The sequence below is a fragment of the Cataglyphis hispanica genome, chromosome 17 (genome assembly GCF_021464435.1).
Source record: "Cataglyphis hispanica isolate Lineage 1 chromosome 17, ULB_Chis1_1.0, whole genome shotgun sequence".
Lineage (NCBI taxonomy): Eukaryota > Metazoa > Arthropoda > Insecta > Hymenoptera > Formicidae > Cataglyphis > Cataglyphis hispanica.
This window is the reverse complement of record NC_065970.1, coordinates 345,883-360,948: the sequence shown is the minus strand read 5'-3', so window position 1 is coordinate 360,948 and position 15,066 is coordinate 345,883. Positions and strand designations below refer to the sequence as shown.

The 15,066-nt window shown below is 31.8% G+C and overlaps 1 protein-coding gene across 3 annotated transcripts; it reads right to left on the bottom strand.

Annotated features, from left to right (window-relative positions):
* Window positions 1–2,510: 2,510 nt before the first annotated feature.
* Window positions 2,511–13,572, bottom strand: LOC126856080 (regulatory-associated protein of mTOR). 3 transcript variants are annotated; one of them, XM_050604260.1, is made up of 23 exons: window positions 13,121–13,572; window positions 12,856–12,958; window positions 11,957–12,198; window positions 11,722–11,868; window positions 11,461–11,636; window positions 11,319–11,378; window positions 11,144–11,244; window positions 10,922–11,055; window positions 10,434–10,817; window positions 10,254–10,328; window positions 9,894–10,151; window positions 9,528–9,671; window positions 9,181–9,439; window positions 9,024–9,065; window positions 8,659–8,804; window positions 8,477–8,574; window positions 8,294–8,396; window positions 7,804–7,958; window positions 7,527–7,697; window positions 7,171–7,415; window positions 6,934–7,098; window positions 6,506–6,788; window positions 2,511–6,371 (listed from the first exon to the last, which is right to left on the bottom strand). In XM_050604260.1, the coding sequence occupies exons 1-23, from the start codon at window positions 13,361–13,363 to the stop codon at window positions 6,182–6,184; spliced, it is 3,924 nt and encodes a 1,307-aa protein (XP_050460217.1). In that variant the 5' UTR covers window positions 13,364–13,572; the 3' UTR covers window positions 2,511–6,181. The 3 variants fall into 3 exon arrangements, with proteins under 3 accessions (XP_050460217.1, XP_050460218.1, XP_050460219.1); XM_050604261.1 differs by lacking the exon at window positions 9,024–9,065 and having other exon boundaries at window positions 2,514–6,371; XM_050604262.1 differs by lacking the exon at window positions 12,856–12,958 and having other exon boundaries at window positions 2,514–6,371; window positions 13,121–13,262.
* Between the last annotated feature and the right edge of the window lie 1,494 nt (window positions 13,573–15,066).

Sequence of the window (15,066 nt, the reverse complement as noted above, 5' to 3'; positions counted from 1 at the left end):
GCGCGACTAATCGAGATTCGGTCAAGACTGAATTCTGCGATTGCGCACAATAGTAGGAGACATTATGCACGTGTTCCGATCACTATGCGCACTTGCGAATGACGACACGTGACGTACGAAAATGGAGCAACTCCATCGTGCTAACGAGATGATCATTGAAAAATGGCAGTCGAAATGGGCATCTTGCATGAATATTCGGCAAATTTTACGCGACACATTCATATATATATATATATATATATATATATATATATATATATATATATATATATATATATATATATATATATATATATATATATAAACAATTTCATTAGAAAAATGTTAATCATAATGATAAATAATTACAATATTTCTATCGCACTTTTTTACAATTTTATCTGTTTCTAAAAAATTATACAATTTAAATTTTGAAGAAATAGAGAAAAAAGAATAAAATACTGTATTAATTTAATAGAAATATACATATAAAATATTAAAGAGAGATAAATTCCTTTTATTATCCTACTCTATTATATTATGACTCAATCTTCTGTTCTTTGACAAGCTTAACAAATATTGAATGATGATATTCAATCTGCAAAAAATTGACATTAATTTTCTATAATTATTTTATTATGTACATAATTTTTTTCCTAAATTTATTTCGTGAATAATAATAATAATAATCATTAGATATGAACTTTCTTTTACATAAAATAAATCATTTTCGCATTGCATTAGAAGTGACGGCAAAATCACAAATAATGCACGTGTCTCTATTCGCATCACGTTCGATTACAATTTATGAAATTGGCAATTATATAATAGCTTTCATTTTGATGTAACATTATAAATCTCGCGTTCGTACTTAGCACAAAATAGAACACGATCGTTTATTTAGTATTACTGTATGACAGTTATTACATATATATAACAATTGATCTCCTTGTTATTTAATATAAAAGGATACTCTCAAGAAGAATTGACTTGATATAAGAGACATTTTTTTTCAAAGATTAAAATACGAGAACAAATGCAAATATTTTCGATACAAATAGGGAAGCTTGATGTTATCCATTACCCTAGGTCTATCTATATCCTCTCATGGATGTTTACGGAGAAAACATATTAGATTTTTGGTAATCATTTCAAGATATTTGTATAAAGCACATAATAAATCTGAAAAACTAGAGAATATATTAATAATCCACAAACTAAAGTTATAAATACAATCATACCGCATCTTAATTATGTAAATTACATAAAGGATTTCTTTTTAATTGATTAAGAACTGTAAGTTATTTGTCAAAATAATTTGATTCATCATTTTTATTTTTCTTGCAATCATATTGAATTATGAAGCATAAGAAGCGAAAAATTATATATATATATGTACACAATACATTTAATTCAAATATAATTATTTTACTTAAAGAAATAAATAAACTGCGTAATGCAATACAAATAAAAGATATTAAATCATTAAAAAATGTTTAAATAATTAGTGATATGAGCGAGTAAGTACATAATACATTATATTGCTCTCAATACTTTTTTATCACGAAGTAGTAAGATGAAGAAGTATTTCAAAACAAATGTAGGATTTGTCTGGATTTATATGTTGATTGCAATCATTTTAATTGCAATCATTTTAACCTAACACAGTACACATCCAGAACATCCATTCTAAACATCCAGAACACAAGGAGATAATACATTTTTATTTCGGTAATAAAGTTTTCAGAAATTGCGATGTGGTCTTTTCCCGTATGAATAAAAAAAGATTATCGAAATTGAAACATTACTATCAATAAAAAATACAAAAATTAATTAACGTTCCCTCACGATTTATATGTATGATAGAAAAGTTTTAGAAAATTTCACAAATTGTGTTTCATAATTGATTAAATAATTATGTAGCAAATATATATATATATATATATATATATATATATATATATATATATATATATATATAAAAGAAAAAAGAAGAAAATAATGCTAGAGAGAATTACAAGATAAAATTTAAATTTCTAATGAAGCTAATGAATTAGTTTCAAAGCACCTGTTTTATGCAAGATACAAGCCGCGTCTCTGGCACATAGAACTAGAATAGCGTGAAATAGTGTCACGTTTACGATCGGTTGATAGCGGTGAGACCACAGTTCCACCAGTCAGAATACCGATAATATCGCACTGCACACCGGTTTCACATCAAGAGAGAAGCCAAACAAAAGTTCTTATCGCGCTGTTTCAACTCCCCTAGCAGTACCACCCGTGGTGCATTCCGTGTACGTTTATGTCACGGAGGCGTTCACGCGTGAATGTAACATCACGTGACATAATATATGCATATTTAACACCTGCTTACCTGCTTGCACGCGCACTGACGCGTAAGCGAGTCAGAAAGAAATCTCTAAAAAACAATCGAACAATCGCTTACATATTTAAATCGGAGACCATTAATTTCATAGTCAGTATATTTATAATTTTTCGCTTCTGACGTCATAATTCGCGATATGACTCCAATGAATAAGATAATAATAGAGGTCTTATAAATATTGCAATTATTCACTTGGGATAATAGAATATAACAATTAAGGATATGATACAGAAAGTAAGAACGTTGAAGAAAAAGAAAGAATTTTAGTTTATGAATCTAATAATATTTACACAAGATCAGCGTATAACGTGACATCGCGCGTATTGTATTTTACCACAAGGCAATTACATACATAATTACATGAATGTACAATGTAGCATACAGCACAAAGTAGTAATACTTCGTGTGTGTTCGCCTATTATTCCCCAAAACGCTTCGTCGGCGACTGTTATTGCTAGCGCTAACGGTATAATAGCGGCGCGAGAAATCTCTCTCGAATTATATACATATAGCACAGAAGAGAGAGAGAGAGAGAGAGAGAGAGAGAGAGAAAGAACTATCTTCCGATCGGAATTTCCAATGAATCCGTTTCTACGGACGTACGGGAAACTGTCCTTTCGGACTATTGAAAACTATCTTCTTCAGAATCGATTCGTCCCATGCAACGAAATATATATATTTTTTTTTTTATTAAATCAATATGTTTTTCAGTTGCATTTTATAATCGCAATTGATTTTTCGCAATCCACTTTGGAAGCTTAAGAAATCAAAATATCAATATACGCACGATCAGAATAGTTTATAATAAATTTTCTAAAAGTCGCATTTCAGGTTTGCCTAATATAATCTCAAGCATGTGTAAGCATGTTTGCTCTGTGCGATTTTTTTTTTTTTTATCTCTATTACTTGTCTTTGATTATCTAAGTACAAAATATATTCAAGCAGAAAATATCATATCATTTCTTATAAAAAAAAATACGAATGCTATTTTTTAAACGTAATAATGAATAATGTAAATAATGTAAAGCGCAAAATATAAATTGTGTTATAATTGTGTTATAATCTACGTTTTTAAGTTAAAATTTTTTATATACATTTTATATAAATATAAATAATAATAATTAAAGAATTAAAGAGAAAAAAACGACAATATTTATATCAGACAAAAGTGGACAATCCAATTTTTAATAGCGATTCAAGGTAAAAAATAAATGGAAATTATGTTTTTGGTTATTATAGCTGCAATGTAATTTATAATTTATAATAGCGCCAAGTTTGAATTGTTTATTCTAATTTCGTATTCACATTGATTCGCTTCTTCCCTTGAAAATTTAAAGCTAAAAACTCAACTAAAACTATTGTATAATTAAATTTTTATAGTGAAATTTTTAAATCAATTTTTTTCGTTGTCTAGGAAACATTAAATATTTTTCCCTAAGATATTTTTTGTATTTTCTATAGCGATATTATTAGTTTACTCTTTATATACCATAAAAATAATGTCTTCAAAATATTAGATTTTATGAATAAAGCATTATTTATTCCATTTGTTCTCTCAATCGTTTTTTTGTCTAAATGTACAACGTCATAGAGAGTTAAAAAACAGCTCGTAAAATGAAAATTATTTATTATTAGCAGAGACGATGTTGAAAAGGAGATCCAATAGGTACAATGACATTAATGATAACCGAAATAATTGTATAATTGTTGAATAACATATATCCTAAAATATGGAACAAAACAAATCACTTTAGAAAGAGAAAAAAGTTATATGGTTTCCACAATCGACAAAGACGTTTAAGTACATCTAACACTGCGCGTTTATATCTGTATGTAATCTGTACAAATCTGTAATTGGCGAAACTCTTACCATACGCATCCGTTAATCCCCATCAATTGATTTATCGTGCATATCTAAATTAGCATGTGCGTATATGTCAATAAAACTATCATATAATACAAAGAGATAAAGTTATCTGCACTTCTCGCATCTTCTCCTCCATCATCTGGCGCGCATATTATATATATTTACGCATATTTACAATATATCTATCATTACATAATAATAAAAACGTTTCTCAATCGTGTAACATCAACGTGTTCTATTTTCATTAATTCTAGGTAATGTACTTTATCCTTTATATATTCTTTATATTATGCACCATAAAGCTTTCCATTTAGATTGCTCTCCATCTACGCAAATATTGGCGGATATTATGTGCTTTACGTACAAGCGAAAGCGGCAGTGGCGCAACCGCGAACGGAATGAAACAAGTCCATAAATTAAATAATGTAAGTAATCGTGTTGTTTACACAATTCAATATATATATAATAGTCAATATTATCTTGAACAACATAATTACACTATTGCCATTTCGAATGTAATCATTAATATTTTAAGTTATATATTCTCAAATATGTCGTTTAACGCAAAGACGCGATAGTCCCTAAATATATTTTTTACATAAATTTTAACAGATATATAACATGATTAGACTATTTCATTAGTTATTGAGAAGTAAGAATCTAAACTAGCAAGATAACTTTCGTTGTAATCGTGTAATATGAATACAAAAAAATCCATTTTTATAAAGTTATATAAATAATAAATCCTAGGAAGGTGTATATTTATGTACAAAAGTATCATCTTTCTCTCTCTCTTTCTTCATTGTATGGAAATTTGCATTTTTTCAGTTTCACGTAAATATTTATGGAAAGTTTTCTGTATGTATCATTGATCCATGAATATTGCACTTCAAGCAATTTAATAATATTGCTGCACGAAATAAAATCTAAATATTAAACATAATATCTAGAGAGATATTAAACATAATATCTAGAGAGATATTAAACATAATATCTAGAAGTGTTACATAAAAATTTACATCAATTTTCATTAAATCTTATCGTTTAAGAAATTACTCTTATTTATGCGTTAAATTTCTGGACATTATTAATGATTAAAATTTTTCGAAATAAATCTATACAACTGGTCAAGAATATAGAATATGAGATAATAGAAAATATTTAAAAAAATCGATAATGTCAAAGAACACTAGAGAAAAATATGAACTCTAACATCGACTGCCATCCGTGTAACTTATAAAAATGCGTATAATGCGAGTCACGTATTTACACAGCCACATCGTAATCGATTCGGTAATTAAAATATTTCCATTACCTATAGATAGATCTGTATTTGAATACAGTTTAATCCTGAAGCGGGAATTGCATGGCACAATAATTGAGATTATTTTATCGATGCAGGTCATAAAGCTTTCGCGTTATAAACATTATAAACGTTACTCTGTCGGCTATTCTCGCATAAACAAACTCGCATTAACCTTTTATCACAATGTACGTACACGTATTATTATGCATTGGCATCTGCCTTGATACCAAAGTTCCTTCAACAGTCTCTATCTTACACCAAAATCACATCAAAAAAATAATTAATCGTTTAGACTGTTCTTTGGTCACTTCAAAACTAACTTTGGTTAATCCCCCCACATTCGCTCAATTTTATCACAAAAGCTACGCACAATTCTCCTTTTTCTCTATCTTTTATTCAAAATAGTAAATAGGCAAGGATCGTATATCTCTTAGCGAGAAGAAATAATGAAAAAAAGGAAAAGGCTATTCTGTAATCGTAGTCATAGGAACCATCCTGTTGTTTTTTCGCGTATACGCGGGGGGAAAATATAGAAAAGAGCAAAAGCCCTAATTCGTCAATAATACCGTAATGCGTGCAAGAATATGTGTCTATAAATTTACAAAATTCTACAAAGATCTTACATGAGTTCCGTCTCTAATAGTCATCTGCGTGGCTCGTATAACGTGAAAGTGCTGTCCACGAAACCGGCCGCCATGGTCACGCGATACTGGTGAAAGCTCAAACAACTTACAGGACTGAGGCGTGTACCCATGAATCCCTCATGGAATTTTATCGTATTAAGATGTTGACCCGATATATTGTAGACACTAATGCAGTGATTTGTGGTGCCGCTAAACAAAAACATATTTTTATTCATATAAGGAGATATAATTATTATGAGAAAGTAAACTATCATGAAAAGCGCAAAATGATTATTGTAACATTCCATAAATTTAATAATAATAATAAGTTTGTTTTTACTTACCAAGCGAAAACATCAGCTATTTCGTGCACTGTTAATGCCACAATGCCTGGCGTTATCTGAATCGTGTTCACGGAAGAATTTTTTCTAAGATCAAAGATCTTTATGTCGCCCGAAGATGAGCCCGTAAATAATTGCGGCGCGGATCCTTCGGATTGTCTTAAGAATGTGCCCAATAGCCAAGCCGTATGTTCTCTCCAAATCATAACTCTCGCTTCCGCAGGAGGTAATCTCCGATCCAAAAGCCGCACCGATCCATCACCACAGCCTAGCGCCATTATTGCACCTATAAAAAAAATATAAAAATTGACATGATGGTTATTATTTTACATACAATAGAGAGAAATAGTGTACAAATATGTGATATGTAAATGAAATATAAAATATAATAACGTAAAAGAAGAGATTAAAATGTGATTCTTTTAAACAACCTGTGCCGTCAACGTCCATGCAGGTAACGCAACAATCAGCGCCCGTTGGAATATCTTGCTTCTTTAATTCGGTCTCCGCGTCCCAAAGTCTCACGATGCGAACATCGCCCGTCACTGCTAGAGTGAGAGACCTTTGCTCCCACTTCGTGACCAATTGTGCCGTAGCTATATACATTATTAAGCATTATATATAAATAAGGGAAAGACAGTGAGCACTAAGTATTTTCCAATACACACCATTGGAAGTCTTGGTCGCAGGTTGCACGTCCGCCAAAGCTTGCCAAGCTGTAAGTAAAATCGGATCGCGGCTTATCGTGCCGCTATAATTTTTCCAAATTCGCACGGAACCATCATCGGAGCCCGCCATCAGCAGACTCAAATCGTGAGAGTTGATAAACTCGAGTGCCGTAATGCGCGATTTCGTTTTGCTTCCGCGGCTTGCGCAAAAAGTCAACTTTGTACCGTTCTGATAATCCCATATCCTAAAAGAAACGTTTACATATGTCATTATATGTACATGTTATATATGCTTTATTATCGTAGTATTCCTCAAATATGGAACACTTTTTAGGGCATGAACAAAGTTTAAATACCCAAAGCAATCTTTCAACGCTACAGCCAAATGAGGCTCGAATGGATGGAAAACCAGGACCTGAGGTGACTGAGGACATCTCGCATGATACACCTGCGATTCCATTTTACTTTGCGGCGCGCGAAATTGTTCCTCTTTCGCGTCTTGCCTCTGCTTTGCGTTACGTATAAATCTGCGACAATCGAATATAACATTTTCATGAATAAAATATAATACTTTAAAGAAACTTTTCTTAGAGTTTGATAATTGATATTAATAGAATTTTAAATATTTCTTACCGCCATTCTCGCTCAAGGTACGGTCTGCTCTCCACATCGTCCATTTCATCTTCTAAACCAACAGGCTGAGCGAACTGAGCACAACTCCATTCGACAAACTGAGAAGTGGTCAACGGGGTCTTGGCTCCAGATATCTCGTCCGCCTCTTCAGATATCTGTATAAATGTATATAGTAACTATATATTGCAAAATAATGATGCATTATAGAAAGTGTTCCGTAACATTAATCTGCAATTATATTATAATAGTGATTGCAATTACTAATGTGCTAAAAAATATAAGAATTTATTGGAAAAAAAGATATTAAACTACACACACATACAAATATAAATAATGTTATTCAGTATTATTTCATATTCTCTTATATAATTTTCCTTCACGTTTATTATTCTTTTAAAGATATAATCTCTATTGCATTTATATTTAAAAAATATTACATATTTACAACGATTTTAGCAGACAAATGTAAAAAAAAAAAAAGAATTCTTACTGTGTTAGGAACAGGTTTTCTCGTACGACTACTGTGTGGTAGAACTCTCGAAGAACGCAGTAAATCTGGTCCAGAGTTGACAGCCGGTGGTGACTCGCCTTTGCTATTGTTAACAAAAATGTAAAAAGAAAATAATTAAAGACAAAAAATATTACGTCTTATTTGAAATAATTTTTCACTGACCTTAAATAACCAGTTCGATTTGACGGAGATGGCGGAAGAGATAACGATGATGAGATTTTTGTTTCGGCTACTTCTTTAGGAGCGGAAGATGCCTTTACCTGAAATTTGTAGTATTTTATGACAAAAAGTCTTAAAATATAATTGTACCACCAAGTTTTGCGCGACATATAAAACATTTATACCTTATTACGAATATGATTGGTGATTTTTTGTGACATAACGCCGACAGCTGGATGAGGATCATTGTCAAGATTGCACAATCCATGCCATAATTTCATATACACACTACCGTAGGAGAGACTCGGTAAATTTCCAAGAGAACTGTGACCTGCAATAAATAATTTCATAAAATTTACAAAATGTTGCTGCTGTCATAAAAATATATTTTAATTCAGAAAGGAAAAAAAGATTTCGCTATTATACAAAGCTCGTGCGATAAGGATTATATTCTATCAAAATTGTATGGAAGTGAAAATATGCACAAATTACAAAAATAAAAAATTAATTATATACAAATACATGCAATGAATTTCCAATTCATTATTACCAAGTGACTCGCAAGGTTTCCTCACGAACTCCCAATTATTACCTGGCACACGAAAGAATCAATACAAGTAACTGTTCAAGCCAATATTCCAGTCAGTAAGTATCGATTGATACTTTTGATTGACTTCTTTTATCATACCGATAACTCGATGACTTACCTAAACTGCTAATAGATGATGAAGACGATACTCTTTTAATGCGATCTTGCGCTCCAAAACCATCGGTCGTATCTACTGTATATGTATTATTAGGCGACAACATCTTTAATCTATCGCGCGAACTGATGCGCCTCATACCACTGAATGGAGACAAAGTTTCTACAACAAGATCCTTCCGACTATTCTCCTCAGCTATAGCTAATGTCACGAAAGAGTTTTCGAAATGCAGTACCATCCATTGAAGAGCCACTACTAATTCCTGCAATTTCGATGATTTTCCATGAGAATCCATTGGTATCCGATGCTTAATCTGTTCTAAATTGTTTTGTTCTGATTTGTTAACTTACTTTTCTAACTAGTGGACACATATCATGAGAAACGGTATTAATAAGCATCATGGCAATAATTTGATCGATATTATTTGCATGCTCGCTCCTGGTTGTAACGCTGTTTATGAAAGTACCCAATGCATACACGCTAGCTGCTCGCACCTACAAAACATCAAAAAAATTTCTTCAAAAATCAATATATAAATTTAATAAAAACTGTCATAAATATCTGCTTAATGTGTGTGTGTGTGTGTGTGTGTGTGTGTGTGTGTGTGTGTATATATAAATTAATGATCTCAGTAAAGTTAAATTTGACAATCTAAGCTGGAATAGTAATGTAATTTATAATTATGATTATATAATTAGTATAATAATTAAAGTTACCTCTGGAACGGGATCCTTTAATAACGTAAATAGTTTTTCATGAGCGATATCTCTGACGCCACACCATCTTGCTTTGTCGAAATTATGCCAAAGTCTAGCCAGACACAAGCAAAGCCACTGTCGTAGCAAAGAGTTTGTGTCGCCCAATTGTTCCAAGCATATCGAAACGAGATTACCTTGATTCGCGGCCACTTGACCTGGTCGATAATCATTTACAATACTGGCTAATACAAATGCGGCCAATGTTCTGTGCTCGCTCTGAAATTATCATCAAATGTATTTTCATTACGACAAAGTTTAGCCGCCGTTTAGTAATCTGGACGTAGTTGCCAAATAAAATAAGATATAACATATAATTACCGGAATAGAAGTATCTTGAAGGACAGACAAGAAATATTTATGGCCGCCATCGCGTACAAGATCTGCTTGGCAAGTCTGCAATTGAGAATAATCTATAAAATTACAATACATTTATAAATCATATAAAACATGTACGAAATACATACGACATTAAAATATTTAAGCATAGAGAAAACTCACATTATCGACTGCTAGAATCTTTGCCCATATGAAGACGAGTAATGGGCGAAGTTCCCTGGCGTTACTTTGTAATAACTTTAACACATATGGAAAGATGCCGACACTAAGTGCTAGATTCACAGCCCATGGACCGAGATCAAGAAAACGTCCCAAGAGCTCTAATGCTCTCAGTCTATGAACTTGACTCAATAATACTTGGAGAACAATTGGAAGCTGCTCGGGCGGACTGCGATTTTTCGACCCCAAGTTGAGCCATACTTGAAAAGCTGTAAGTTGATCTTCGAAGAAAGATGAATGCACATATCGATCTTCGTTTTCCAAGACTGTTGGTAATTGTGCCAAACATAGATCAAGCGCCATATCCCAAGCTTGCCACATACGGTGCTAGGAAAATAGAAATTTTGATTTTTTTTATTCCAAAAATTTAAACGTATTTGTGCATTATACTAAAGAATTTCTTTAATGTAACAAATGAATTACTTATTTACCTGATAAGTTGGTGGCAATTTTGGGGAAGAGACTGGCGTGCAATCATAAGAACGTAGTATTCTTTCCGCCAGTAAAAAATTTCTAAAGAGACTAGCAACTAATAGATCTTGCCTGAATAATCTTTGAAACAGATCTATAAGACAATAATATTATTACAATTATTTCTTTCGTTTTTGCATTAATAAACATATATATACGTGTATATATATATAATTTTTTACCTCTTGGCAGAGTATTCCATGCTATTGTATCGGTAATAGCTGTAAATACCCAATTAAGCTCGCCTAACATTGTTCTCCTATCGGTCAACTGGCCAGGAATTCTAAAATATATATAAACAGATATTTGTATAAGTTGCTAAAAGATATAACATTTAATAATATGATATAGTCTTACTTGTCAATAAGATCAAGCGATATGTTGGGAACTAATTTAGATGTAGGTTGCATCGCAAACCTGTGCAAAAAAATGAAAAAATATATATACAGCATATACATACATACACAAACATTTTTTTGCTTATATGCCACATATTTACCAACGTATTGCAATTTTTATAGGCGTAGTAAGGCATGATGTAAATATATCTGCAGGTAAATTCGGGTTCATAGGTAAAATTTGATTAGCAGCGCACGCTGCTAATTGAATGCAATTTTTATAACACGGTGCTGTGGGACACGCCATACCAGTTACGCGATTTTGCTGTTTTTCCATCTGCAAAGAGCAATCGATAAAATTATATAAACATTAATTGATTAGCGTTTAAAATCTTCAAATAAAATTTACATGTTATTTTTACCTCATATTCCTTTTCATGTTGGTCGGCAAATTGCTGAAAAGATTCTACAATAATGCCTGCATTGGAACAATCATATACATAAATACTAGGTGCACCCATCCAAGTCTGTAAGTCATACACTGACAATGGAATGTACTGTGTATATGTCTATAAAAGTAGATCATCATTGATAAATATTATATTATATAGATATAGTAAACACATATAATTCTTGTATTAATGTTATACTGCCTACCCTATTAAATACCCATATTTCACCATTAGTGGTAGGTTTGGGCACACCATGGCCATTGTAATGAAACAAAACTCTCTCTTCTTTAGCATTTCGCCTTAAGGATGTACATAATTTTTTAACTTCTTCAACAGTTGGATCTAAACTTTGTTTGTAGCGAGCTCTTGGTTGCCATCGTTCGTATTGCTTTTGCAAATTTGAACCTATTGTCTCAAGAGCTTTTTGTGGACTCACTGATAAAGGATCTGGAAAGATATTTGTTTCAAAAATTCTATATTCATATTTGACATTACATTAGTGTAAATTTGTTATAAATTAATTTTCAAAAGAAAAAAAATATTCTATGCTGAATGACTGTCTTAAACTATGTAATTCTGTAAATTAAAAATGTTTATATGTTTATATAAATAATACATATTAATATACATGGTTATACTTTTATATACATTGCCAAAGGCATTTCTAATAAAGGTTAAATATTCTAATACAAGTTTAAATATTAAATTCAAAATTTTCTTTATTTATTTGATAAATTTCGATCATTATTCTAACATAACAGCATTCTTTCCCCTTTTTTTGTCAAATTACTTTACATTCTACTTCTTACTATTTCGAATAAAATTTTTAATGATAAAATATTTAAATTGGATCGCAAAAATATTTCGATCTCCCAAATTCGAAATCGAATTCGTCAAGTCGAAAAATTCCGACCGAACAATCAGCTGTGAAAAAATTCGTAAAAATATTGCTGCTCCATACATTGAATACAATTGAGTCATGGCAGTCACTCGGCGTAGTACACAAGTCTAATCTAACCTCAAACTCGGAATTACATAACTGCGAATAGTGAAAGAAAAAATGTTTAGTTGAGCAAACGCGCGGCATTAGATTAGTTTAGTCACCTATCCAGCATTCGAGACGAGCGCAAGGCTGTGTCTTGACGATGTCCGGAGGATCTACGCCGACGTTCAGACATAACACCAAAGCGACGCTCACGGTTTTCATCTAAAAAAAAAAAAAACACGTGCGCGTGTCATGTGGATTCGTTCGCGAATCGTCGGGAGGCTCTCGCCTTCGCCTAGATCTCATCACGCTAAATAGCGTTAATCGTGACCTAGTGCGGCCTCGTCGCAACAAATTGTAATTGCGATGTCTATGTATACGTACCCGTTCCTTCATCCGCCAAGTTTGACTGATGCAATTCACGCTCTCGATCGTGGTATTGTGACGAGGTTTACAAAACGCCAATTGCATTTGCCAATCCTCCTCATCGCCAGCACGTCTGATCGCGTTGTTCAACGTCGTCGATGTCGACGATGTCGACGACGACGACGACAAGACTTCGTGACAAGATTTCATCCTAGCGTAGCTCACGGACATCGCAGCGCGTTGCGTTATTGCATCCGTCATGTGCTCGATGTCTCTCTTTTTTCTCTAACGTATCAATAATATCGCACAGGCCTCAAGTTGCATTCGAGACCGCGTCAACAAACGTCACTCACTATGCGAACGCGATGTAAAAACATCCCGACGGGGCGCGACTCGCCGAATTTACCGCACAAATCGCCATGTTTGAAGCTCGGCAGGGATGACGACGAGTGATGAGCAAACTCCGAACTGATTTGGAGACCTCACGCGGTGACAGTGCGAAGCTCCGGTTTCAGGATTACCAACGTTTACCGCTCAGAAATAAATTTTCAGTTGTGGGGGATACTGTGTAGGAATTTTTTCTAAAATTCCCTGTAGAATTGTATATACATATAAAAATATTTTAGTACATATCTACATCTTTATATATCTATGGTTAAGTGCGAAATATTCGAATTCAAAACTATCTCTTTCACACCAAAATAAATTGAGTACGATAACAATTTTATATAAATTAATATTAACAATGTATAAATGTTTGTCCTTGTGCGATTCAAGGTATTTCAGAAATAATAATTAATATCCACGAAATATTTTATTGTATTAAAAAATTTGATTCTTTATATTTTTTAATTAGACAATTGTAATATAAACGTTTTTAATAAATAATCGAGATAATTAATACACATAATCTATAATAAATAAACCAGCATTGCTTTTATATATTTAAAGTCACTTTTTCAAAAATTATTTCCGAAAATCTTTACACATAATCGATTATACTTTTATATCGTGAAATTGTCGCGACCAAACACATATTATATGTTTTTATTATAAAGTTTTTCGCATAAACTGCTATTCTTATTTTAATATACATGTGTAGAATAAAAATGTTGCACTCTCTGTCTTTTACTCACTTTTTTACTTTATCATGGAAAAAAATATAATGGAACAGCAATAAAAAGTGAAAAAATTTAATTTATAGTAAAATAGAATGCTTTAGAGAAAGAAAGAAAAACATGAAGTAAAAGAAATTTAAAAGTGAGAAATTTGACTATATCATTATTAATGTTAACTGATTTCGAAATTTAATATACGAATATTCATTTTTATTCGCACATACATGTACGCGAAATTTGTAAAGAACATAAAATTGTTTATTGAATATCAAGTTTTACAAATATTATCACACACTTGTTATGAATGTTTTCGTCTCAGGGCGGGCTTCCTTATATCTCTCGTATGTCGTACAAATATAAGATTTATATTCAATAAATATATATATATATATATATATATATATATATATATATATATGTAATAGCTATGTATATTAATATATATAAATACTCGATCATCTTGTATAAAGTGGCGATGTGTGTTTCTTTTATATTATGTACATCGATAAGCCGATCGCGCTTTTAATCGCGATTACCCCCCCGTCGTCAATTTTATGTAAATGCTAATACTAGATAATTTATTTACTTGCTAATTTATAAATGCGGATGATCGATTCGTTGATGAGTAATGAGAGTAAGAAACGCATTAGCGTGATGTGACACGATCGAATGCAAACCAGCCTCTAACGTTTCGTATTTTTTCGTTTGTCTTCAGAAAATTCAGCGCGTATATAGAAAACAATAAATAATATTCATTTTATATAGATAAATATCTGTTATGTATATATATGTATATATATATATACGTAACTATGCTAATTATACTTTTGTGGTAAATTATTTTCA

What these genes read in the sequence shown, in the direction of transcription:
- LOC126856080 (XM_050604260.1), bottom strand. Translation starts at nt 13,363, where the DNA reads ATGACGGATGCAATAACGCAACGCGCTGCGATGTCCGTGAGCTACGCT. An exon ending in ATAAAAATTGCAATACGTTG is followed by an intron (nt 11,379 to 11,460) that starts GTAAATATGTGG and finishes TTTTTTGCACAG; the next exon opens with GTTTGCGATGCAACCTACAT. An exon ending in GCGTTGAAAGATTGCTTTGG is followed by an intron (nt 7,416 to 7,526) that starts GTATTTAAACTT and finishes CGTTTCTTTTAG; the next exon opens with GATATGGGATTATCAGAACG.